The 25,101-nt window shown below is 36.7% G+C and overlaps 1 protein-coding gene across 1 annotated transcript in view; it reads left to right on the top strand.

Moving 5' to 3' along the window:
• ABCA13 (ATP binding cassette subfamily A member 13) overlaps window positions 1–25,101 on the top strand; it is a 155,151-nt gene that overhangs the window by 63,941 nt on the left and 66,109 nt on the right. The window contains exons 26-30 of the mRNA XM_072851592.1: window positions 18,831–19,077; window positions 20,006–20,095; window positions 20,701–20,761; window positions 22,938–23,056; window positions 24,036–24,123. Coding sequence (XP_072707693.1) covers window positions 18,831–19,077; window positions 20,006–20,095; window positions 20,701–20,761; window positions 22,938–23,056; window positions 24,036–24,123 — 605 coding nt within the window. The remainder of the gene's footprint in view (window positions 1–18,830; window positions 19,078–20,005; window positions 20,096–20,700; window positions 20,762–22,937; window positions 23,057–24,035; window positions 24,124–25,101) is intronic.

Raw genomic sequence — 25,101 nt, 5'->3', positions numbered from 1 at the left:
TTCACCTCTGTATCACTTCACAGTTGTCTTCTCACCCTTCTACTATGTGTACACATGCACACAAGCATTCTCTCACTGCATCAGCATTAACGTACTGCTTCCTAACAATCCCTGGCAACTAATTACCCTCTTTGACTCATACTGACAATGGATAAATATTGCTGAGATATAAAATCTGTAAGCTATTAGAAAGGTGTATTCATCTCCATCCATGTACAAATAAATAAATAAAAAAGCTGTTGCCCCCCTCCAGTAGAAGATTATTTGTCCTCTCAAGTGACATGTTATTTCAGGGTTCCTTACATGCTTGTTTGTTTTAAAACAAGTTCCTTCATGCTTTCTATTTTCCTGCCCTGCAAGCCTGGGAGGAAGTCCTTGTTAACATTTCTGAAAACTTAGGAAGCTTGTTCTCCTTAAAAACTCTTCTTAGAAGTCACTCATGATACTTTGCAAAATGCAAGACTCAAGTTCTCTAATGACAGTGCCCACCAGGCTCATCAATAGTTTCTCATTGTTCCTGGGATTTTGATGCTTCTATACATACCATGTTTCTTTCTATTTGATGATTTATATCTAGATTATAGTCTTCTTCGATCTGATGTCAAACATTTTGTTCTATATGCAGTCCTTTTTGTTTTGCTTCTTTAGAACACAGGCACAGAGAGGCCCTGGTCTGTGACTGAGAACCTTCATTGTTACAGTAATGGAAATAAGAATTTTGAACCAAGCTTGTGTTATTTGTTAAGATAAATTCAATTGGATCTGCCAGTGAGTAACCAGTGCCGAGAATTGTGGCCTAAGATGAGACCTTTTGTCACAAAGTGCAAACTTGACTGGATGACTTTTTCCAGAGGGTCTTTTTGCTGGACTATTTCAGTCCCTGTTGAATCAGTGAAGATGTAACTATATAGCAAAAAACTCTCACTAAGAAAATAAAATATCCACTCTTGTGAACGTTGAGAACAAGACTTCCATTTAAAATACATCTTTGAATATCCCTTTATTTTATAACAATCAATTGTGTATTTCTTCAAGGTTCAGCTAGGATATCCGAACCAGTTTCAAATCAAAACAGTCTGTCTTCTCCACATTGCATTTTCATTAAAAAGTAAGATTTACAGTTCCTAAAGTAATGAAAACAGAGTGTACTGTACCTAACAACTTGATAACTTTTGCCATCCACATTTCAAAAGACATAACTTAGTATTTGTTCAAGTTATTACATTAATAAAGAATCTAGTAATCAGAGACTCTGTATTTTTCAGTCTGATAAATTATGGCAAGAAAATGTGATGATAATGCCATTTCTTTGGGGATGAGAGTACTGGAAAATTGTCATTCATTGCGGATGACTGTCATTCATCATTAAGGATAGTTGTGAAGTGTAGGCATAAGGGATCTGGGAAATGGTCATGAAAGGTATCCATCATTGTCAAAGCTAACCAGAATACTCTATGGGCAATAGCTTGACCTGTATAATTTTGTCTTTGAAAGCAGATTCAAAGGTAGTCAAACTTTCTGTTCTCAAAGTAGTCAAATGAATTTTCAGCCCCCCTAGAGCAAACAGCTGGGTTATTGAGAAGATCACAGGATGCTGCTATTTGATTTGTAAAAGAATTTAGATTAGAGAGCTGCTTTGACAAAGCATGGATCTGAGCACAAGCAGGGGTATTGGCTATCCTTTACTGGTACTGAGCCCTTGAGGCGTCAGGATTGTGTAGAAATCAAAATGTTGTCTCTTGTCTCCCAGACCAGGAGATGTAGTGGAGTGGTGTGCGTGTCCCTTCTTAAATGAAACTGCAAAAAATCGGTACATGATTTAGGCTGATGACCAATGCCAAAACCAGCAAGAGACATCACTTCAGCAAAATATGACAGTATCTCACTGAAGTTGGAGTTTTGATAATTTCTAGTTGTGTTTATAGTGTCATTGTACTGGGTCTGGCTGGAATGGAGTTAATTTTCTTCATAGCAGCCCTTATGTTGCTGTGTTTTGGATTTGTGATTAAACCAGTGTTGATAACACGCCAGTGTTTTGGCTATTGCTGAGCAGTACTTGCAGCGTCGGCTTTCTCTTTTTCCCATTCTGCCCCCCTCCCTGTGGTGAGTAGGCTGACGGTGAGCAAGAAGCTGGGAGGGGACATGACCTGGACGGCTGAGCCAAATTGACCAGAGAGTTATTCAGTGCCATATAGTGTCATGTTCTGCAATAGAAACTGAGGGGAGGTTTTTTTGGGGGAGGTAGCCATTGCTACCAGACTAGCTGAGCATCAGTCTACTTGTAGGAGGTGGTGAGTGATTGCCTTTGCATTGCTTTTTTTTTGTTTTGTTTTTCTTTTTTTTTCTTTCTTTTTCCTTCACTTCTTAAACTGTCTTTAGCTTGACCTACAAGTTTTCTTGTTTTCTGTCTTCCTATGCTCTCCCCCATCCTGCTGGAGGAGGGGGAGCATGAGCGAGCAGCTGTGTGGTGCTTACTTGCTGGCCAGGGTCAATGCACCACAATAATGTAAAATAAACTCAGAATTATTTTTGACCCTTTCTAAATGCAAATATTAGAGGTAAGTAGCAGTTCATTAATTAAATTAATTGTAAAAATTTTAATATTGGTAAGTTTAAAGATATGAAGCACACTCTGTAATTTCTAGTGGTTTAAGTTTCCTTTGCGGAAGGAATAATTTTTAGTTTTATTCAAAAAAAAAAAACTTGGAATAAAACTCACCTTTTGGTGAGAACAGTTAACATTTTCTTTTTGTCAGGAATGCCTATGTGTGCAGGCATAATACATGCATATATTATAATACAGATGTGCATAATTAATTTCTACACAGCTGGGGCACACGATTGATGGTTATTGTTTTGTAGATGTACACAGAGCATGCAGAAAAAAGGTTAGACTGAACTTGCAATGACTGCATGACAAGATCATTGGAGCCAAATAGCCTTGAGAAAATGGAGAAACCAACTCTATGGAGTCCAATAAAATTATCATAAACTACAGCAGGCAGTATATGTACAAAAATAATCAGGAGAGCTAAGAGCAAGTCTAAGGGGTGACTAGCTAACCATGGATAAATAACAAAATATTCTGAGCATATGTGAAAACAGGCAATAGGCTAGAGAGTGGGCTCGTTGGATCGTTAAAGGACTAATACTGCAGAATTAAGATATTCAGATATCTTGCTGAGGAGCCAAATGAATTAATTTTGTAGCATGCTATGTCTTATAAATGTTTGGGAGATACCAACTTTGGATCTAATCTCTTCTGGCAGAAAAATACAGTTGGAACCTGAGATACAGTTAAACTAAACTGTAGAAAATTCAAAATGCATAAAATTATATTTTTCACACAGTGATACATAACATTTGACATTCATTGCCATAAAACGTTATGGAGACTACAATGGTGGTAATATGTTTAAAAAAGCCAAAGAGCGGTTATTAGTATATATATAATATGAATAGCTATAGTAACAGAAGTGCTATTAAAGCTTATGTGTCTTTGAACTTCTTGGATAAATTAACCACTGACAGTGTTGGAGTGGAAGCAGGTTGATGCAAAATTAATTTTTATGGTTGCTTAAACCTTTCTCTGAAGCAGCTAGTGTTAGCCATTTTGAATGATATTGGGCAAAATGTTACATTGCTCCTATTAGGATTTAAGAGATCAACAATATACAGTACTTATAAAGCACGCCTAAAAGCTAATTTAATTAAGAAATTGTAGCTGACAAAAAGCAGTCATCAATAGCGAAACATCAAACTGAAGAGCTTTCAGTGAATTTTCACTAGGTGTCAACTCTGCCTTTTGATTTTTTTCATCAGTGATACTGAAGTAAATATAACCTTGCTTATGAAAAAATAAAAAGTGGCTGCTGCAAGGGATTGGTAGAATGGTAATGAGTCAGACCAGTCCTAAAGAGTGAGTTAGATCACTTGAAAAGCTGAATCTATTCTAAATAAAGTGTGTTTTAATTAAGCCAAATTCTGGGCAAATCTATGTAATGGGGAGTAATATCCTGGAAAACGCTGACTTTGAAAGTTACCTACTAATCCTGGTGAAAAAGCATTTTAAGACAGTGTGGCTAAGATGATTTATGTTTCAATTTAATGTACAAAAGGACGTGAAGAGGTCATTTTGACTATCAGTACAAAATTGATGAGACTGATGCTACAATACTATGTACAACTTTTGTGTCCATGTTTTTAAGTTTGAATGTCTTTAAGGAAAAGTTGAGAATTTGGAAAGGGAACAGAGAAGAGTCAATATTGGAGGTTGGAGGTGAAGTCCTTATAAAGGCACCATCAGGGCTCAGTTAATGTAGTTTATCAGAAAGAAGATGGAGAAGTGGTTTGCTTAAAAAGCCTAAATTTTTTTTATGTGTAGAGAATACTGCCTATTAAGGTATGGTTCTAACTTTTATAGGGGCAGAAGTGATAAATGAAATAAAGGAAGAAATAAGAGAAACAAATAGGTGGAAGCTAAAGGCAGGTACTTCTCCTAGAGGTTAATTAACAGTTGGAGTTAGTCTACCCAGGGAAGTAAGTTCCCTCTCCTGCTGCATTTGACCCAAGTCTGGGGCCTTTGCAGAAAATATGCTACAGCAAAAGGTGTTATTGATTTCTGCACATGGGTAACAGAGTGGAATTTGATGTCTGTTGATAGGTGATCAAGTGGTTTCTTCTATTCTTAGATAAGAGCTTTTAATCCACTATGACAAATTGAGTTCCCTGTAATTACAAAATAAGGGTTGACAGAGTATTTGTTATAATATCTTTGAAGTTATACCACAACATCAGTTTTTAAGTGGAACTCCCTTCTTTCATTTCCCTGTAAAAGTCACTTAAAAGGATATAAGAATTATTTTAATGTTCCACCTTGCAAAATGTAACTTGATTTCTGAGTAGAAAATTGTAGACAATAAGTAGCAATGGTTCTGTTTAGAAGAGGTGGCTGCTGACATGAAGACTGATATTAAAATTTTCAAATTTTTGCCAGCTACTGATAAAGAGAAGATATAGCATACATTTCAGTCTTCTGGTAGTCTAATATTATAGATGACACTAACAGTTAAATTCAGCACTAGACCCTGAAAAAGAAGTGTCAAAATAGCTGGTCTAAAAATCTTGGATACATTATATTTTCCTTCAGCTTTTTAATTGTTGTTTTAATTAGTTTCTTGCAGGAAATCTTGTGATTCTAGCGTATGTTGAAAACTTAATTTCACGTCTTCCAATTATTTAGCTTTATACTCCTCAACCCTGAATCTTGCTTCCTTTTCCTTTTGTCACCCTTTCAGGATTGTCTGAAGCATAGAATGAGGATGGAGCATCTTTATAATGTTACCTATCAGTAATCACAAAAAAGATATCCGATCTCAGAAATAAGATCATCTAACTTGTTTAAGGTTTACATAAATTTGTTTTCTTAGTAAGTGCATAACTGTAACTCCTTCTATCCTTCTGAAAGTAAATGGTCAGGTTCTTCCACTTACCTCAAATGTGTTTCACTCTTTCCACCCACTACTTTCTTCTCTCATCCAAAAATTTTCCCTACCAATTGCTTTCATTGTGATTGCTGCCTGGTCCTTTTCCACTTTTCATCCACAGTATGGACATCTTGGGCTCTTTGTTAGATAGGCTCAGACATCATTTATTAGAAAAACAATGGAAAGACAGCTATTTTCTAGGAAAGGGAAGTACTCTTACAACACCAAGAAGCTGATCCACTTCCTGTTCGCCACCTCCTTGTCCTCACGTTCATCTCCTAACTGCTGGCAAATGAAAGAAGTGAACCCTGCCCGCCTTCCTCACAGAGGCTTTTTGTTCCGTTCAGCTCTAGAGAAAAAAATAGTCAGTAAAGCACCTGCCAAAAGGGGGACTCAGTTGAAGAAAGACTATAGTTTTCTGCAAGTGCTAGAGCACCAGAGAACAAAACAATAATCCCTTCTGAAATTTCTGGTTTGAAAATCATATTAATTGCTCATGAATGTGTTCTGTTGATGGAATTGAGTTGGTTCCACAAAAGGTCACCTGTGTGACTTAGTAGCTGCTTTCCTTCACTGTGTAATTTGGTATTTTTCTTGTTCTTAAAACGTACAAATCTCATTTAAACTGAAAGGTATGCTTGAAGAAATGTGTTGTGCTATAGATATAGATCCAGACTTCAGATTGTGGTCTGAAGTTTACTGAGTATTTCCAGTTTCTAAGTAATTGAAAATGAATGAAGAAAGTTGTTGCATCACTCCATCTTACGATGGAAGAGATGATGCCTTTTCTATCCTGCCTAGAAGAAACAGAATAATCAGAGAGACTTTTTTTGAAATTGTGGGTCACCGGAACTGATATGCATGTAACTTTTGATGGTGATGACTATATATTGAATTTCTACAAATCTCAAATGCCTTCTAAAATGCCTCTCTACAAATGCCTCTCTACAAATGCCTTCTAAACAGAAAATTGTACTTGATATTAACATCTCTCAGCTCTTGCTGCCTGGTGCGGATGTATGAGAATATTTTGAACCTGCCCTTTTCAACAACCTGCTGCCTTGCCTTTGTCATAATCTAGATTGTTTGTCATGTTAGTTATTAGTAGTGCTTGTTTCAGAAATGAAATAGCTTGGAAGCTCATCCACTATGCTCAGATGTTTTTTTGAGCTGAAGGACAAAGGATACAGATAGTTGTGAGTGCACTAGGAATGCTTTATTTATCCAAAGGTAATTTTTAGAATGTGAACTTCCTTAACATCTTGAAAAACAAGTGATCAAATCATCTCAGCTGTGTAGCTCTTATGTCTTGCCTATAAGCCCTTCTTTGATTTCTTCTTGACAGTATATTCCTTCGTACAGGCTGTTTTCCCTCAGACTTGCTAGTGCTCCCTTCTGTCTCTTTCTCCAACCTTTCCTTTGCACTCCTGGATTTCCTGGTGTTTTCTTTTAGTTCCTGTATTTTGTTGAGGCTATTACAACAGCTGCAGACAGGGAAAAGGTATTGACAGCCTTTATGATCTTTCATGGTATTTTTAAGATCCTGTCTTTTAATGAAATATTCAGGAGTCTTGTTCTCCACCCTGCAGAACTGCTTGTTTTTCATTTCATGTTGTAATGATTCCTAAGTAATTTTTACCAAAAAGAAAAAAAAAAAAAGGAAAAAAGAAAAGAATATAAGAGAAGTAGAACTGTTCCTCAGAGGATAAATGAGATCTGGCAGACAGTATTCCTGTGTTCACTTATTGCTTTTGAGAATGACCTGATTGCACTTTTTGGAGGTATTCCACTTTTTTCGCATTTGCAACATCTTCAAAAAACTGTATTCAGTATATGGATTATGTGATCGACTGTCATCTGAAAAGCAGCTGAAGGTTAAACAGCAATGGGTTGACTGGTGTAACTCTAATGTGGCTTTTGCTACACCTGTAGTAATATTTTCTTCCTAGCTTAAATAGTGAAATCCTTTTTGGCTTATGCTCTTTCCGTTGCTCAGTAGCAGGAGTTTTCCAAAGATAGCATTTACTTCTCACGCTCAAGATGAACTGATTATTTCTCTCCCTCATAATATAGGGCCTATGTGTTGGAGGAAATTTTAACTCTTAGATAATTAATATGAAGTCACACATATGGTGTCAGAAAATATTGGTTGTTAATAGCTAGTCTTTAGGTTTTATATACAAAGTAAATTCTGGTGGTTCCTTGCCTTGCTTTAGCTTACAGGTGGAGTATATATGTTATAGATTATTTTTTTTTTTCCCCAAGTGTGCCTGTGTTCATATATTTATATATTTTTATAGATGAAGATAGCGTCTGTGTATGTACACATACGCACACAAATATTTTAGAACATAACTTTGCTTTGTTAATGCTGTAGCACCAACAAATACAGATTCTTTAACTTCATTTATGTAAGTAATTTAATGCAAATGGTCAATTTTTTGAAGAAATGCTTATCAAGTCTAAGTATACTTACTTTTCATTCTGAAATGGAACATTGCTTAGGGAAGAGCCTTCATGAAGTCTTCTTAACATCTTGCTTCATCTAATGAGTAAATACCATATATATGTAGAAGGTGTGGTACACAGTTGTGCTAGCAAGGCTGTATTTGAGGTTGATACTTCCACATGAAACTAGATTTTCATGTGTCCAATACCTTCTCAGAAGTATCTCCTTTGGTGAAATTGTTGTCTCTGCTCTGTCACTAAAACATTTCTTTTGTGTTACAAAAGCCCGCAAAGACATTATCACTAGTCACACATCTGTTTTCTTGACACTAGCAACATTCTGCAGGACTACAAGGTTTTCATTTCTCAAAGCTAACAAAAAATTGTTTTAGGAGTTACAGGGACAACATCCAAAGTAGATGCAGTATGAAACGCAGTATGCTGAGCAGCCAGCACTTAGGACTGCACTTCTTTTTGCTAACTGTTCGTGCAATAAACTTATATAGGTCACAAGGTGACACCTTGATAAGATTTGTATATTACACTGTTGCCAGTTAATTCCTCATTTGAAATATATAAGTTGGACTTTATGATACGTAGACCTAGCATTGGACTTTTGTATAGGTGGAAATTTTTACCCATATCATTTTTTCTCTTTCTATCTGTCTCTTGATCTATTTTTGCAGTTCATCTAGGTTACCATATTCATTGGAGGCATTAGAAAAAAATGGAACAGTTGGTTCCGTTAATCAAGATCCTTGTAGCTGTTTAATACCACTATTTATGAGATACCAGAATGCCTGAGGAAAGAGATTATTCATCAAATATATTTTTCAATTGTTTGCTATAGCTGTGGGTCTGAATAAAACATGCCTCCTGCAGAACTCGGTCATCTTTCAGTTTTGAATTGTTTCCCTGCACAAACTCTTATATGATTTTATTGTTAATAGAATAACTCCAGTAGAGATAGTGTCTAAAAATATTCTTGATTATGGAAGTTGCAATATTTTAGACCAAGTACTTTGTTCATATTAAGCTAATACTTGCACAAATTGTAAAAGTTAAAGTGACTAAGAATGTGCTTGTCTATCAGGGTGAAATCTTGGCCCTGCTGAAGAGGTTTGCTCCATTTGTTGTCTGAGTTTTTTCTCTGAGCAATTCCAGGAGGCTTGTTCCAGGGTGCTTTATACAGTGCCTCCAAAGGCCACACACTGCAAAGTGAGCAGCTGCGTAACAAAAGTCATCTGCAGTACAAAACTGGAGAGCTACAATTTAAAAGTCCCCTTTCTGGGAAGGAAGTTACCAGTGGGAAGTACTTGAGAACATCTGGTTTGAATATATAGTTCCTTCGATCCTTGCTACATTAAATCTCTCTAGTTTGAAAATGCTAAGATATTTAGCATTAAGTATCACATTTAAGTGCTGCGGTAGAGAGAACATTCAGATTGTATTGCTGTTGTGCTCTTTCACCAGATCTTCACCAAACACAGCAAAAGTACTGTGGGTTGTAGCCCTATTGTCTACAGTAAATTCAGTCTTGAAATGTTGTAACCTGAGTCTACAGGTTGCATTCAGTGGGTTGAATTCTAATAGATTTCTGAGTACTGATTTACACTTCTACAAAGAAAAGGAACTGATCTCAAAAAGTGTGCTTCTTATTGTAACAAGAGGGTATATTCTAGCGCAGAAGGTGTATTTGATGGATGCTTGCCTGTGCATGTACAAACACATTCTTTCTCTCTGCCAAGTCTGAGATAGATATACACACACACACATATATGTATGAAATTAGTTGGGTTCTTTTTTTGGCAAGTCTGACAGACTGTACTTCTCCTCTGGTTTTGTACTTTTAAAGAATACAGACAAAAGGTGCAAGTAGGCTTCCACTTTGTACCCACCATTCTGTGCCTGTTTTTCAACTGTTCCTCCTCTTGTCCCCTCCTCCATGTGGCAATTCATTGCAGGTGCATCACTGCAGGGGAGATAGTACTATAATAAAGGCATATCTGTTTGGAAAATTATCTCCTGGAAATTGAAATTAGCATATTTGTTAATGTTGCAAGCTAATAATGCAGAAACTCAGAGAATTAGGGCTCCCAAAATTACAGTAATTTTCATTTTCAGGGCATGATAGGATTGTGTCCGCCTGGCTGAATATTTGTCTTTTGTTTGTTTCCAAAGAATATGCCCATCTCATCATGATGAAGGTGCTCTGGCCACAGTAGAGTTTGCCACACAAAGCTAAAAAATACTTGGTGCTTAGTTCCAACTTTTCAGTATGGTTTAGGCTGGCAGAAACCCCAACTAAAATGTAGAGATGAGATACGAATCAAGGCACAGCAGAAGAAAACATGGAAATGTAATAACAGAGATTGTATTAGGCACTGAAAGTCACAGCTGTAGAAAGAAGTGAAACCCTATATTTATGAATTATGGGAACAGTGCATTCAGCAATATGTCCTTCTCTTCCATCAGGACCAGACTAGTTTAGATGGCCATTCATCAAATTAGCTTGTCTGTCAGTGTAACAACCCTTTTTGGTTCCCTTTGGGGTCTGTAGGGTAATGGATAGGAAGGCAACACCATTGTTTCCCATTTCTTTATGCTTCTGTGCTTCTGACTAGAGAAGGGAAGAAAACCTGACTATTTTGTACTAGAAAATTAATTCCCTTCATTGAAAGTTATGACAGTGCTTTTATAACCAGAGTAGGTGCTTGTACCATTCACTAAAAGTGTTACATTTCAAAATAAATATATACTCAGCCAAGTTTCTGTTATGGCTACATGCCTACCCATTGTCATACTAGTAAAACCAACAAGTGGTGTTTTGACATCAGCTAACACTTCAGTAGCAACTAGGGTGTTGTTTTTTTTCCCTAGCTTTTATGGTGGCTATTATTGTTTATTATACTAGCAGCAGTACCTTGGAAACCCAATCTAAAGTCAAGCCCTGTTCTTCCAGACACCCTACGGACTAATAGTAAGGATAAAAAAACCAGATTCTCACTACCTTTGACAGCTTGCAGTCTAGTTTTAAGGCTGAATGCAATGAGTAGATAAACCAGACAGATAGGTTTTGGGAAGGTAAGATTATAAATCAGGTCCATAAATTTAAAGCAGTGGTCTCGGTTCACTGACTTTCTAACTACAATATTTACTTGCTAAATGCCATTTGGACTCTTTTGCTTCCCTAAATTTACCCTTAAAATAGAGAATGCCTGTGATGCACATCTGTTCTAAAATTCTTATCTATTACCACACATGAGGTGCTGTTGCATGGTGTGTCATTTATACTTTTAGAGGATTTTCTGTTATTTTGATATGAGTAATGAGAAAGTTTAATGGATTTTTACAGTAGTAAGAGACTGGGTATTCTTGCATTAAATAGAAGGTTAAAACGGTCAGGAAATGCTATGTGTATTTCAGTATTACTTATACGTGAATTCAAGAGGCTGGCTTACCTTCTTTGTATCTTGTATGGGCATTACAGATACCTAAATTAATACTTCGTATGACAGAATTATAATGTCTACTATAAATAGTCATGGATGTCTGTGAAGATGTAAAGGAAGGGAAAATTGGGATCTAATTGTTTAGTTTGTATCTAATTTGTATAATTGCTAAGAAATATTTGGCTTGCATTCAATGGTGCTCATGTATTTGTCTGTATAATACAGGTAATAGTATATTCTAACTTTGAAAAAACGCAAGTTCATGAAATTAAAGGATGATATTCATAATGTGGATGAGGCTATGGTATGTCTGGAAAGAACAAATAAACACCTTGAGCTGGATTCTTTCTTACACTAAAAATCTCCTGTCCTGACTATTTTGTAGATCTTTGCAGCAGCATACTCTGATGCTGGACTGCTGTAGGAAGAAGAAGATTCAGATGGACTCTGTTCAAATTCACTTAGTAATCTGTACAAAAGTCAAAGAGGTTGGGGGGCAACAATCAATCTTTTTGGGGTAGTCATTTGCTGCAGAGATGTCTGCAGTGTTGAAGCTGTTATTCCACATTTTCACCTCTAACTGCTTAGGCTGTGTCAGCAAAGGCAATATACCCATTTAATGAGCTGTTGAGAATCTAGATAATGTATTCTATTCAGTTCATTATTTTGATAACTATAATGTATTCTATTCAGTTGGGTTATTCAGTACCCAAAAATTAGTCCTGGTTTTAATTATTTCTCAGTTTGCTAGTTAACCATCCCAAAGCTATCCCGTGGAAGGTAAGGTTATGGTTCATCAGGGTGCAAGAGGAACAGAGTATTTTAGATTGGTGGTGTATCAGTCATATTTCATGTGGAACTGTGACTGGAAAATTCCTTATTTTAACTGTTCCTCCTCTCCCAACAAAAAAAAGACTGCAGCTCATTTATCTGTTAACAAATTGACGTGTTGTGTGTTGCACTATACATTTTTCAGATTATGTCATAGTGCTTTGTGAAAAACTAAAATAAAAGAACGGGAAGGAAGGGGACAAAAACCTGCTATACCTCTGTCTTGTTTCTTTCCTTTTCTTTGGTGGACACTAGCAATGTATTTTCTGTTGCCATTTAATTGTGTGCCTTATGTGAGCCTGTACAATGTGTTTACCATCTGCAACAAGCCTGAATGAAAATCCTGGATGTGAACAATGATGTCTGGGACCAAATGCTGTTGCTTGGATGCACCTCTGTCACTGATTTGATAACAATGCAGCAAGAAACAGTAAAGAAAATTATTTTATGGATGAAGGCTTGTTGTTCTCTAGCTGCTGCATGTTTTACACTTTTCCTTCTGCAAAAAAGCACTTTACATGGCTGTGTCTTTCATTTAGCCAGTGAAGGTCAGATGTATCTCCTCTTCAACCAGTTGAGTGAGGGTACTCTAAAGTGTTCCTGCCTCTAAGAGATTTATGTACAATGGTGCGCTATCAGTTCTTCAGCTTCTTACACATTGCTGTGGGTACATGATAGCCGTTGTGTTTAGGCCTGACTTTAGAATTTTATTTCTTCTAAATAGAGGATGGGTAGTTTGAATGAAGTTTGCCCCATTCTTTTCCTAAGCTTCTTGCCTACAAATGAACTTTTGTTCATACCCATTTCTCTGGGAAATGTAAAAATAAGGAGCTTAAAGAGGCTATTTCACAAGTTTGCTGGTAGTTTTTCTGGGGACAGTTTTTTGGATTGTGGGGTTTGTGTGTTGAGTTTTTTTGGTGAGAGTACTCAGCACATTTTTCTGGTTATATTGGTTTTTTTCTTGATTTTCTGATAGGAATCAGTTACATGCTTCATGCTGTCCTTTCAGTGGTCTTCAGTGTGCTAAAATATTAAATATGTCGAATCTTGAACAATAAGAATGTCTTAGATAAAGGAAGGAAATCCTCTGATCAGTCACCTGTCTGGCTTGAGGAAAAGGGCTTGGGAGATCTGAGTTGTGAAGGGGATTTCCACAAGGTTGTGGAGAAACAGACACCAATGCTTTGGCTTTAAAATATGTTAATTTTACTGATGAACTCTACAGTTACCGAGATCTCTATTATTCTGTCTCAAAGATCTTTAGGCCCATGCAGAATCCCATTCTGGAATCTGGGGCCCAGAATGTAAAGCTGAATTTTTAATATTAAAAAAACCTTTTCCCTTCAAAAAATGTCACTTAATTGGATTAAGCAGTATATATGGGGGAGGGAAGAGGAACTGTAAGTTTTGCTGAAGCTTTGCTTTTCTGGACAAGAAATTCTTAAGATGGAAACAATTTGAATCAACTTTTTAGACAAAATACACACAATGCTTAAAATGAAAAATACTCTGGGAGGAAATGGGAGGATTTATATCTAATAATGCCAGAAGGGAATTTCTCTTGTGAAATTCCCCCCAAAATATAGATTTTTCTGACCAGCTCTGTATGGAGACAGCTCATGACCCTATTACATATAAGCAAGAATCAATCATAGTATGAAACATAGACTAGAGGCATTCCCTTTATACCTCACACCATCGAAGTGCCTTTTATTCAAATGCCCTACATGAAAATCAGTCCTCAATATCCTTCTGGAAAAAAAAAATCAATATTATATTCATTTTTATAATGAGTAAACAAATATGTAAGAAGATGAAGGACATTTTTATACCTTCTAATGGAATGCTGTGCACAGATTGGTGGGCTAGCAGTAACTCTATGCCAGCATGACATATGCTGAAATTCAGAACAATGTCAGATCACTAGCTTAGCCTAGAACTACTTGTTGGCACAGAACTTCTGATAAGCTAATAAATGCACACTGCTTCAAAATGCAACCAGTTTCATGTGAGCTAGCTCAACTGTTTTGCCAGGGTATTTCAGTTCCAGGATTATCTTCCCAAAATCTGGACCTTCTCTAAATGACTTGTCTAAATGCCAAAATGACAGAAGCAGAATTGAAAATATCTTCTCCTGGCTGTTAACATAGCCATTGCATAGCCCATTTTGCCTTATTTTATTGTGCCATGAAAAAAGTTTAGAATTACATTATTTTCTAGAAGTGCAAAAAAGGGCAGAAAAAGACCATCTAATATCCAGTTAGAGACTCATACAATATTTGGTTCTGCTCCTAATTCTAGAGCAATCTATAGGTAAGGATTTTCAAAATCTTGCTTCCCAAATTTTAGGACTTGTGCTCTGTTTTCCTGTACCTGATATTAACTCTATAAATTGGAAAGTGGCAAAAATCTTTTCCATAATACAAAGGAGAGTCTAGATGAATTGGAAAGTACAACTTAATTGTGAACATAATTGCAATTCTTGCAGTTAATTGCAATCGTAAGTCAAGCAAGACAGCTTCTAACAGTTGGGTCAGATTTTTAATTTTATGATCTAAATTATTAATGAGAATATTTCCATAAACTTTCTGCATAAAAATTGACTTTATAACAGAAAGGTCAGCTGGTCTTGTCTTCTAGCCTTTATGATTATCAGTGGTAATCAGAAACTGTTTTCTGATAAATGTGAGCTTCTTTTATGCCTCCTGACATACATATCAAATGTAGGTGGTGAATTACTTACAAGCTTTATGAAGCAAAAATTAATTTTATAGGCTCTAGTTAAAAGAAAATTAAATTAGATTATGCATGTAGGATTAAGAAGCATGAAGGGTTAAATGTCAAGTGTACACAGGAATCGTATTTAGCTTTTTTTAATTATTTTTTTTTAATACTTTGGGAATCTTGAAAGCCATATTGAGTCAATTATGGAAAGCCCGATGCAGGCTACTTTTCACAGTGTGGCTTCAGTCAGACAAAATGGTATGATGCATAAAGAAGACAAGCAGATCAGTACAAGAATGTATAATGCTGTTGTATAAATCAGTAGTGTTTCCACATCTGCTAGGCAGCCGTGTTGAACACAATATATCTTGAGACTGATACAGTGGTAATATAAGGGGACTTGAGGCAAGTGGTGAGGGTGATTATGACTATAAAGATTTTTATAAGAGGAGACTGAAAGGTTGAGATTATTTATGCAGAAGATAGATTGGAAACTTCTATAACCTAAAACAAGATTTAAGAGCATATCCAGTACCATCAAATAGAATAAATTCAAAACAGATAAACAACATTTCTGGTTTTTACCTGAAACACAAAAGAATGACAGAATTCAAGGTCACAAAGACAGAAATTTAAGATGATTCAGAAAGACATTTGGCACCTTTCTCAATAAGAATTTTAATTAATAAACATACGCTTTTTTAGAAAAGACAAATCATTTTAAAAAGAAGAAGTGCCTGAGGCAAACATATACTTTTAATATAATGGTTTATTGCATCTTCCTGTGATGTATCTTGGCTGGCCAGCATTAGAAATATTGAGTAAGAGTCAGGATATTGGACAAAATAGAAAATTATTTTTATTCAGGATGACAGTTTCTCTTCCTATTGCAATCTGAATTAATTTGTTATCATTTCTTTCTGCTCCATTTGTCAAGAAAAAAGAATGAATGGCAGCTTTGATTTCCCTTTCTGCTCCCAGAAAGTAGCTGTCATAGTCCTCTTTCAGAGATTCAAAGGGGCAAATATTTTGAAGCATCTTTCACTCACATTTCATGCTTATAGTCTACGAACAGGTCTGAGACTATGGCAAATATCTCATTCTATGCTCCAGCATTTCGCTACTTTGATAAATGAGAGATGGTATATTTTACAATTTCAGGGATGCTTAGCTGGAAATACTTACAGGATATGTTTTATTCTAAAAACACTCATCCCTTGAAATTGTTCTGTTTCCAAGTGTCTCAATTTCTGTATTGAGTCAACTATTGAAAGCCTTACCATAATAATTCAAAGTGCTGAAAACATTCATAAGAAATTTGCTTTAAAAAATTCTTCTTTTACTAAGATTGTCATCTTCTACTAGCCCAATTTGTAGAAAAAACAGGTTCCAAGACCAAAATATATCCATTCTTGCTTGGTTCAGCTTGAATGCTGAACCAGGATCTGAATTTTGTAGCTACTTTTTCTCTCCACAGAGATCAAAAATCCTAAATCCCATTTGTGTTAGCTGTCAAATTAGCAAGTTATGGCTGTGATTAGAACTGCTTAAAGACAGAATTTCTGTTCTGTGGGATTTTCTGGGGAAAAAAGAAATGTCACTCAGTTGCAGAATTAAAAGAATAAATACTGGAATTTTTTTTCCCCAGAAATAAAACCAAAATTAATTACTTAGACTTAACTGGAATCTGATAGATTCAGACAATATTAAGGTTGGAAGAGCAGGTCAAGCGGGTCAAGTAAGAGCAGGTTACTCGGTGCCTTGTCCAGACTGTTTTTGAGTTTTGGTTGTCACCCTCACAGTGAAATGTTTTTTTCCTGATATATTGTCAGAATTTCCCATGTTCCAGCTGGTGTCTGTTGCTTCTTGTCCTTTCCATGAGCAGAGACTTTGCTCCCTCGTGCCAATGGGGTCCCTGGGTGCTACTGGAGAGCTGCTCCTGCTGCCAGGAGGTTCTCCTTGTCCCCAGTACCTGACCCACAGATGCCTCCAAACAGTGCGGATCCCCTCCAGGTGCAGGTGTGCACACGTGTGTGTGTTAACAAGTACTGTTAGTCAGTGTTTTCCTCATCATCGCCCCTGAGGTACAACCCTAGTAACCAACTGCTCCTCAGTTGGACCCAATACCGCTGCTCACAGCCCACAGTGTGGTGCCTGGCAGTCCAGCCAGTGATCCTTGTAGTCCTCCTCACCCCATTTGCTCTAAGGACATTGTGGGACACCATGTCACAGGCTTAGTTAAGTCAAAGTAAACAGCATCCACAGCCCTTCCTTCATTCACCAAACCAGTCCTGTATTCATGGCAAGTTCTCAGGTGGTACGGTTCAACCTTACCAAGTCCATGTTGTCTATTTCCAGTCATTTCTTGTTTTTCATAACCTGGGTGTTGTTTCCTGGAGGATTTGGTCTGTAACCTTCCCAGGGACTGAGGAAGATTAGCCTGTATTTACCTGGATCCTCCTTTTTGCTCTTCTTGGAGGTGGATGTGAAGTTTATCTTTTTCCAAAAGTCTTAGCCTTGAGAAGTCCACATGAGGTATTCTGTGTCATCGTGAAGCCCTATCTCACCTGACTTCCTCCTTTTGTGTAGGCCCAAACCCTAAAAGCCACAATCTCCCACAATGTGTATACTTGCTTATAACTTTTCACGACAAAATACACATAATTTTTAATATAAGAAACCATAAGTTTATAATTCACATTCCAGTTGTAGAGTCCAGAATTTGAGCTGTTCTGCTTGATGGCCACCCTGTCAGAAGTTCAGCTTCTTTTTCAGATTATTTTTTCCCCCCATTTGTCCCACAGCTCTCTCTTCTGGGATTAAAGTTATAGTAAACCAGAAAAAAAACCTGTGCTCAGTAGAGGACAATTAATTTGAGGCTACTTGAAAGCTCCCATACAAGTAGCTGTTAAAATGTAACATGGAAATGCTGCTTAGAGTGGTCTCAATATATAGAAGGGAAGGTAGTAAGAGACAAATCACAAGCGATCATAAAATATAGTATGTCTTTGAGCTATTCAGTCTTGCTACAGTGCAAATACCTGTGGTAGTAAATCTACCACACACTGCTATGCTATAAGGAAGAAAAGAGACTGAAGTATGTTCAGTCTGGCAAGGCCACAAGAGAAGATGGTAATAGCCTGCACGTACCTAGGAGGCATTAGGGTCTAAAATGGAGGCAAAGTGACTGGTTTCATTCACAAGCGTCTAACAAAGAACAATAAAATGAAATAAAGAGAGAGTCTATCAGGAAAATATCTGATTGGTGAGATGTTAATAATCTATGGGCACACTCCCATGGGAAGGTGAGGAACAGCCCATGAGCTGGGATTATGAAAACTGTATTGACTAACACATTAGAAAATCTTGTCAGTCCCATATGAGCAGAGAAATTAAGGGAATGCTTTTATGAGGATCTACGTCTCTAGCATCTATGATGCTCTATTACATACTCTGAAAACGTCCCATTGAAATCCCTTTGGAATAGTTGCCACTGATTTCAGTCAAGGTGGATCAAAACCTTAGTGCTAATACAGGCCATGTTTGTCATAGTCATTTGTCTAGGAGCAAAGGTGGCAACGCACAAGGAATGGTTGCACCAGTGCGAGGACCATGGGAAAACAGGTATTCAGTACTCCTTTAGCTGTGTACAGGGGGCTGTAGAGATAATGTGTTAGCTGAATATCTGTTTTCCCTTATAGGAAGAGTTAATTAGTTATAGTGGGGGGGATTATACTATTCCATCCAGGAGAATATTGTAGATTTATGTAGTTTTGCTTTTTCTATCAAAAAGACTATTATGTTCTATATTTGAAAATGTAGCGCATGAAAGTTTAATTTGATTTTCCTTGTGTGTCAAGAGGGTTGTTTTTTTTTTTGTCTCACTCAGATATCTCACTTACGGGGGCCTCAAGTGTGTGTGGAGCCCGTCTTGTTCTCACACAGATTGTTGCCCTTCTGATGAAGAGGTTTTACCACACTAGGCGAGACTGGAGAGGAATTCTGTCAAATGTGCTGCTGCCTGTCCTCTTTGTTGCACTGGCAATGGCCTTGTTTAGTGTGAAGCCGCTGGCTATTGATTATCCTTCTCTCAAGCTGACACCAAGACTTTATGACAATGTAGAATCCTTTTTTAGGTAAAGGGTTCATCCATCATCATCAATATCCAGGGTTCTGGGACTTTTACCCTTGAGTTCTCATATTTTAAAGCCTATTTGCATTCTAGGAAGAATAATAGGTTACTTTTTACAATAGCTGTTTATTTTGCACGTTTAGTACATTTTTATAGATTATTATGAGGGAGAGATGAAATTAGAAAAGCATTGTGCAAAGGATTGTCTGGAGGAAAGGGCAAAGACTTTGGAGCAGTTTGAACTGGGTAATCTGCTCCAATACCAGTCATGGCCATTTATATGTAAATGCACAAGTGTATTTAAACAAGCCTTTGCATGCTTCATTTTAACTAATTGCTTAGGTCTGAAGCCATTTTCTCAAAATAATTATCAGGTCGGAAAGTGTCACACAATATTAACAAAGCCTGGTGCCCTTCTTACTCAGCCTCTAGTTTCTATATGCTCAGCTTTGAAACCAGCTAGATTTATTTATTTATTTATTACTTTTTAATGTACAGTATCTATAGCTCAGCTCTGAACTATTCTGTATTGAGTGTATATCACATACAGATCACTTTTTCTACTGGACAAATATCCAGATATCTTTATAAACATAATGTGATGCTCTTTAAATTTATAAATGAAACATAAAAACAATTAAACCATGCTAACTGTTAGGAATGTATGTTTATAAAGAGAAAGATGGCCATGGGGACATGTTGAGATTTGTTTAGCCATAATTGTATTGAATTTTCTTTACATGTTCACATATAGTTTTTGAAATGAGATCATTTTGCTGTTTTCGTATGTTTCCTATGCATGGATTTTATAGTTCTTTAATTTCTTGCTAAACATGTAGGATCTTGAGCCTGAAAGTTAATAGAACTAGACATATTAACATGTTTGTGTTTCTTTTTCTTTTTTCTCCCCCCCCCCGGCACACTTTGAACAGCACTGAAGATGATAACCTAGGAAACCTTTCTCAGATTCTACTGAGATATTTCTCTGATTGGGACCACACATGCATGCATTCAAAACAAGGGTAACTGTAAATAATGTAACTACTTCCTTAACTGTAAATTGTAAATATTGTAAATTCCATATTTTTTTTTCCTGTGTCATGTGGACTATCTTAAGCTTTTATTGCAGCATGAGATTAATGACAAATCTGTTCTGATGAAGAAGCTGGCATCCAGGTAAAGTACGTAAGTAGGCTTCATTGTTAAAGGTCTGCTCCAAATCCCTTAAAAGTCAGTGACAGCTTTCTGATTAATTTCAGGAGGATTTTGATCAAGTCTGGTGTCCATATGAATGAAGGTTAGACAATAATTACAATATTTGTTAGGAAGCATTCCAGATTTCCAAATTTAGGAATGCAGAGTTGTGACCATGTTTTACTTATTTTATTGCTGCAAATCCAAGGCGTGCAGCTCATTTGCTGCTTTACTTATATAAATATTTTTAGTGAATCCACTTTGATACAAATGAGTAAAATTGATGTAGCTTTAGACACAGCTGCCACTGTGATAAATGCTAACAAGGTGTTCAAGATGCCAAATCTGCTCGTTACTCTGTGGATTTCTTCTGTTAAGTAATACATTCCTTTCATTTAATGGTTGTTCCTATTGTTATGTTTATTCCCATTAGAAAAAATAATTCATGTTGGCAGATGGAATCTACGTCACCCCAGGATTCATGTGGATGTGTGGCTGAACAAAAGGTATGTCATTTTATATTTACTTATGTATGTAAAAATTATGCGTGTCTATTACATCTAATACCTTGATTCTTCTTTTTGAAGGGCTAGAGAAAGGGATGAGGAAATAAACTTTCAGAGCACTGGCTTTGTTATGATTAGAGATTTTCTTCTGTTTCATCTAATGTTTGAGCTACGTGTTCTGAAGTCTTCAGGGAAAGAGCTTGCACAATTTTGGTGTATACATATGTGCGTGTCTGTATATATATATATGCACTAGAAATGGCTATAGTTTTATATGAAATAACAGGAATCAGAGATGGCTGAACTAATCTCAGCAGATGCAACTTTGCTTTAAATATGTTATAGGACTTTGCTTACAAAAAAACTCATGTAAAACAAGGTGTTGTGGTTTAGCTTAAGTCGGCAACTAAGCACCACACAGCCGCTCGCTCATCCTCTGGTGGGATGGGGGAAGGAATTGGAAGAGCAAAAGTGAGAAAACACATGGGTTGAGATAAGCCCAGTTTAGTAACTGGGAAAAAGAGAAAAAAAAATAATTGTAATGAAAAGTAAAACAATGAGAGAGAGAGAGAAGCAAAACACAGGGGAAAAAACCAAGTGATGCGACCTCTCACCACGCACCAACCGATGCCCAGCCCATCCCCGAGCTGCGATCGCTGCCTCCCCAGCCAGCTCCCCCCAGTTTATATACTGAGCATGATGTCATATGGTATGGAATAGCCCTTTGGTCAGGTTGGATCAACTCTCTTGGCTGTTCCCCCTCCCAGCTTCTTGTGCACCTGGCAGAGCAGGGGAAGCTGAAAAGTCCTTGACTAGTGTAAACATTACTTAGCAACCACTAAACCAGTGTGTTTTCAACATTATTCCCATACTAAATCCAAAACACAGCACTATACCAGCTACTAGGAAGAAAATTAACTCTATCCCAGCCAAAATCAGGACACAAGGTTAAAACATAACACTTCCATAATATCTGGAAGACCACCTACTTTCAAAAGGGAAGGGCAGGTGATCCTGGCTGATAGACGCTACCAGGGAATCTATATGTGAATCAGATTTAATTGTTGGAATTTGGTTTTGATTTGGATTCTGTATTTGAAAATAAAACAGCCTTTGAGGAAAGAAAGGATTTTGAATTTCTGACCTTCTTGACTAGTGAGTTTTCCTGCTGACTTGCTCTGAGGTTGAGTAATAAACAAGAATGTAAAACTGTGTCTGAAGTGACCAAAATATTTCCCTGGATGGGACCATTCTATCAAATAAGTTCTCTCCTTCATAAAGATATAAATATTTAGAATTGCATCTGAAATATAGCAATATAGTTTTGGGAAAAGTGGAAGGAGAAAACTAATTTTTTACTTTGCTGGGCAAGGAACAAATTTGCCTCTGATGCTGGTGAGACTTATACTTAAAATATGAGAAGCTTAAATAAAATGGGAATGGGAACTCACACAGGGAGAGGCTCATTAACCATGAAAGCTCAAAGGAGAGAAGTCACTTGACAGTGGAGGCAGAACCTGTATTTGTGAGCTATGGAAAACCAGAATCTCTGAGAGTTAATTTTAATTTGTGTAGGGTTGAAATGTCAAATAAGCATTAAAATTTTTCAGTTTATATACATAATGTACTTTATAAGGCTTCTGAGATATGTGATCATAATATCGGTCTCCTTTTCTTTGCTTGTTAGAATATCCCACTGACTCTTAGAAAACATCTTCCTTTATTCTTCTCTGCAGTCCATCAATGAGATTTTTAGAAACATATTGCATTAATTAGAATTTTATTTTCATTTCATATTCATCTGGTGCCTTTTTTGTGTTTCTTCTCCAGCACAACAAGTGAATAGCAGTCTTGCCTTTTTCATTGTTGTAAACCTTTCTAAACTTATATGCAGGTTTTGATGTTTTCAAAACAAAACTGACTGACAGGGTTACAAGAGAAATCAAATGTGGTTCTAATATGTAGGTAACACAATTATTTGAGATGCCTTATAAACATAAAACCATACATAATTTATTGAAAAGTTATAAAAGCTGAGAAAATCCAGCAAATCCAGTTGAAAAGCAATCCTGTAAAATCTACCTAAAAATGAAAAAATAGGGCTAAATGTAGTGCTGCTGATTTTTAAGAATGCTTTTTAAATTTTATGTATACTGTTTTTCAGATGTGTCCAAGTTTCAGTACCTCTGCTCCCTATGTGAAGAATAAGAAAGGACATATTTTGTATAATCTGTCAGGGTTCCTTGTGGAAGAATATTTAGTGAGGCCTTCCAATAAAGCAAGGTAACCTTAAAGTATCTGACCTTTGTTTGTCCTTTTTGTACAAAACCCACAGTCCTTCCTGATCCAAAGCATAGACCTACATCACTGAGAATATAAGGGGTAGTTGCCTTTATCTGTTGATTGTTATCAAGGCATAGAGTCAGGCTAAGGTAGCATGGAACCCCCTCCATGGTCACTTCTCAGAGCTTCCTCCAGCAGTTGCATGATAATTGCCTGTAGGGATACCCTGGCTCTTCTTGCCACACAGCGAGTTATTTCAGCATCTCAGAGAAAGAAAATGTATATGCATGTGCAAATCAGATCAACAGTATAGTTTCCATTCCTCAAAAACTCAATCAAATAGAGATGGATATGCTCCAATTAATCTTTTCTTTGAACTAAAAGGGCTGGTATCCCCCTGGCAAGACTTCATAATCTGTGATACCAGCCACAGAGGTTATAAACTGCTGTATTTTGGGGCTTTGAGGTTGACTTACATGCATTTACAGCTTAACCACTGCCTTTGACATAAATGCAAATACTAGACAGAGTATGATTTTATCAAGGAGAAGAAAGTGTTAGACGTTTATGCATTAAAAAAAAAAGTGTATCTGATTTGATAAAAATAGAGGTAAACATCTTAGGATGAAAGATTTGAGCTAGAATATGAGTGGAGCAGGAAGAAATCAAGCTAAGATGTTTCTGAAAGTCAGTAATACCTCGCTCACAAACCCACCTGTTGCTCAGGGATTTCAGCTTTCAGAAAGGAAAAATTCTTATCTGAGGGAATCCCTTTGCTGGAAAAGAGCAATAATGCTCACCTGATTCAAGAGTATATTGAGCTCCTCCTTTTTAACAGAGAAAAGTTTTGTGAGGGCTGAAGTTTTACTTTCAGTTGAAAAATAAAGCATTAATGTAGATATTACCACTTTACCATTGCAAGAAAAGACTGCTAAGCTTAAGGCAGGTAACCTGTTATTACTTTATTTTCTATTACCAGATATGGTGGCTGGTCCTTTGGAGGGAGGAAAGCATTTGAACTTCAAGATACAAAATTGAATAACACCAAATCTAAGCCTCTGGCTAAGGTAAGGGTTGCATGTATGTGTGCGGATTTGTATGTATTGCTTACGTATTCAAGCTCCAGACTTCACAGCACTTAGCAAATAATAAATCATTACATAAAATCCTTGCATTTAGAAAAAAAAACCCTCTGTCTATTATAGTCCAATTCTCTGTTCATAATTCTTGAAGTATTCTCCTGTGTTCTGAGAAGCAGTTTTAAATTAGTCAAATGATATGGCTTTTGTTGTTTTTTCCTGTGAACTTATTTCAGAGTCTAACTGAGCTCATGTTTAAAACTTTTTTTAGGTGGTGAGCCCAGATACTCCTTTATTTTTTTTGTTCTCTACAAAAAGTCAATGTCAGAATTGACAAAAGTTCATTGAACGTCTCAAAAATGAGTTTATTATTGATGTTTTTTTCATTTCTGCAAGGAATACTTTTCTTTGCTACATTTCTCTCTTTCTTCCTGCCCCCCCCCCAAAAAAAAAAAAAAAAAAGAGTAAAGATTGAATTTCTAGGAGTGGCTACTTCTGCATAACAAATACACTACCCTGTGTTTATAATCCACTTTTCAAATATGAGTAACTTTCCATTTTTATCCCAGAGAAACAGAAGTGTGCCTTGCTGAAATTAGTCAAGTTGTGAAATCTGAGTCTCTTCTTGACAGTAGATCGTACTGTCTGGCAATGCTACACACAGTCAGTGTTTTCTGTCTGGAGCTACCTCTGAAGTCAGGAAAAGAAGGATTATTCTAAGCACAATTGAAATAAAGAGCTTTTCCTTGAGGCCTTTTGGTATGTACTGGAAGTCTGCAGTATCTCCATACTGTGAAAACTTGGGATGGGACCTAGAGGCTAACAGGCAATTATCAGTGCAAGGGATTTTATTTTCCTTGGGAATGCTTTGAAAGGTTCTTTTGAGATCCACTCAAATGGAGACCAGTAATGAGTAGAGGAACAGCAGTCTTGGAGGAGTATTGAAGAATACCAGTGAGTGGTCTC

The sequence above is a fragment of the Ciconia boyciana genome, chromosome 2, assembly GCF_034638445.1.
Source record: "Ciconia boyciana chromosome 2, ASM3463844v1, whole genome shotgun sequence".
NCBI lineage: Eukaryota > Metazoa > Chordata > Aves > Ciconiiformes > Ciconiidae > Ciconia > Ciconia boyciana.
This window is presented reverse-complemented; position numbering and strand designations above follow the sequence as displayed.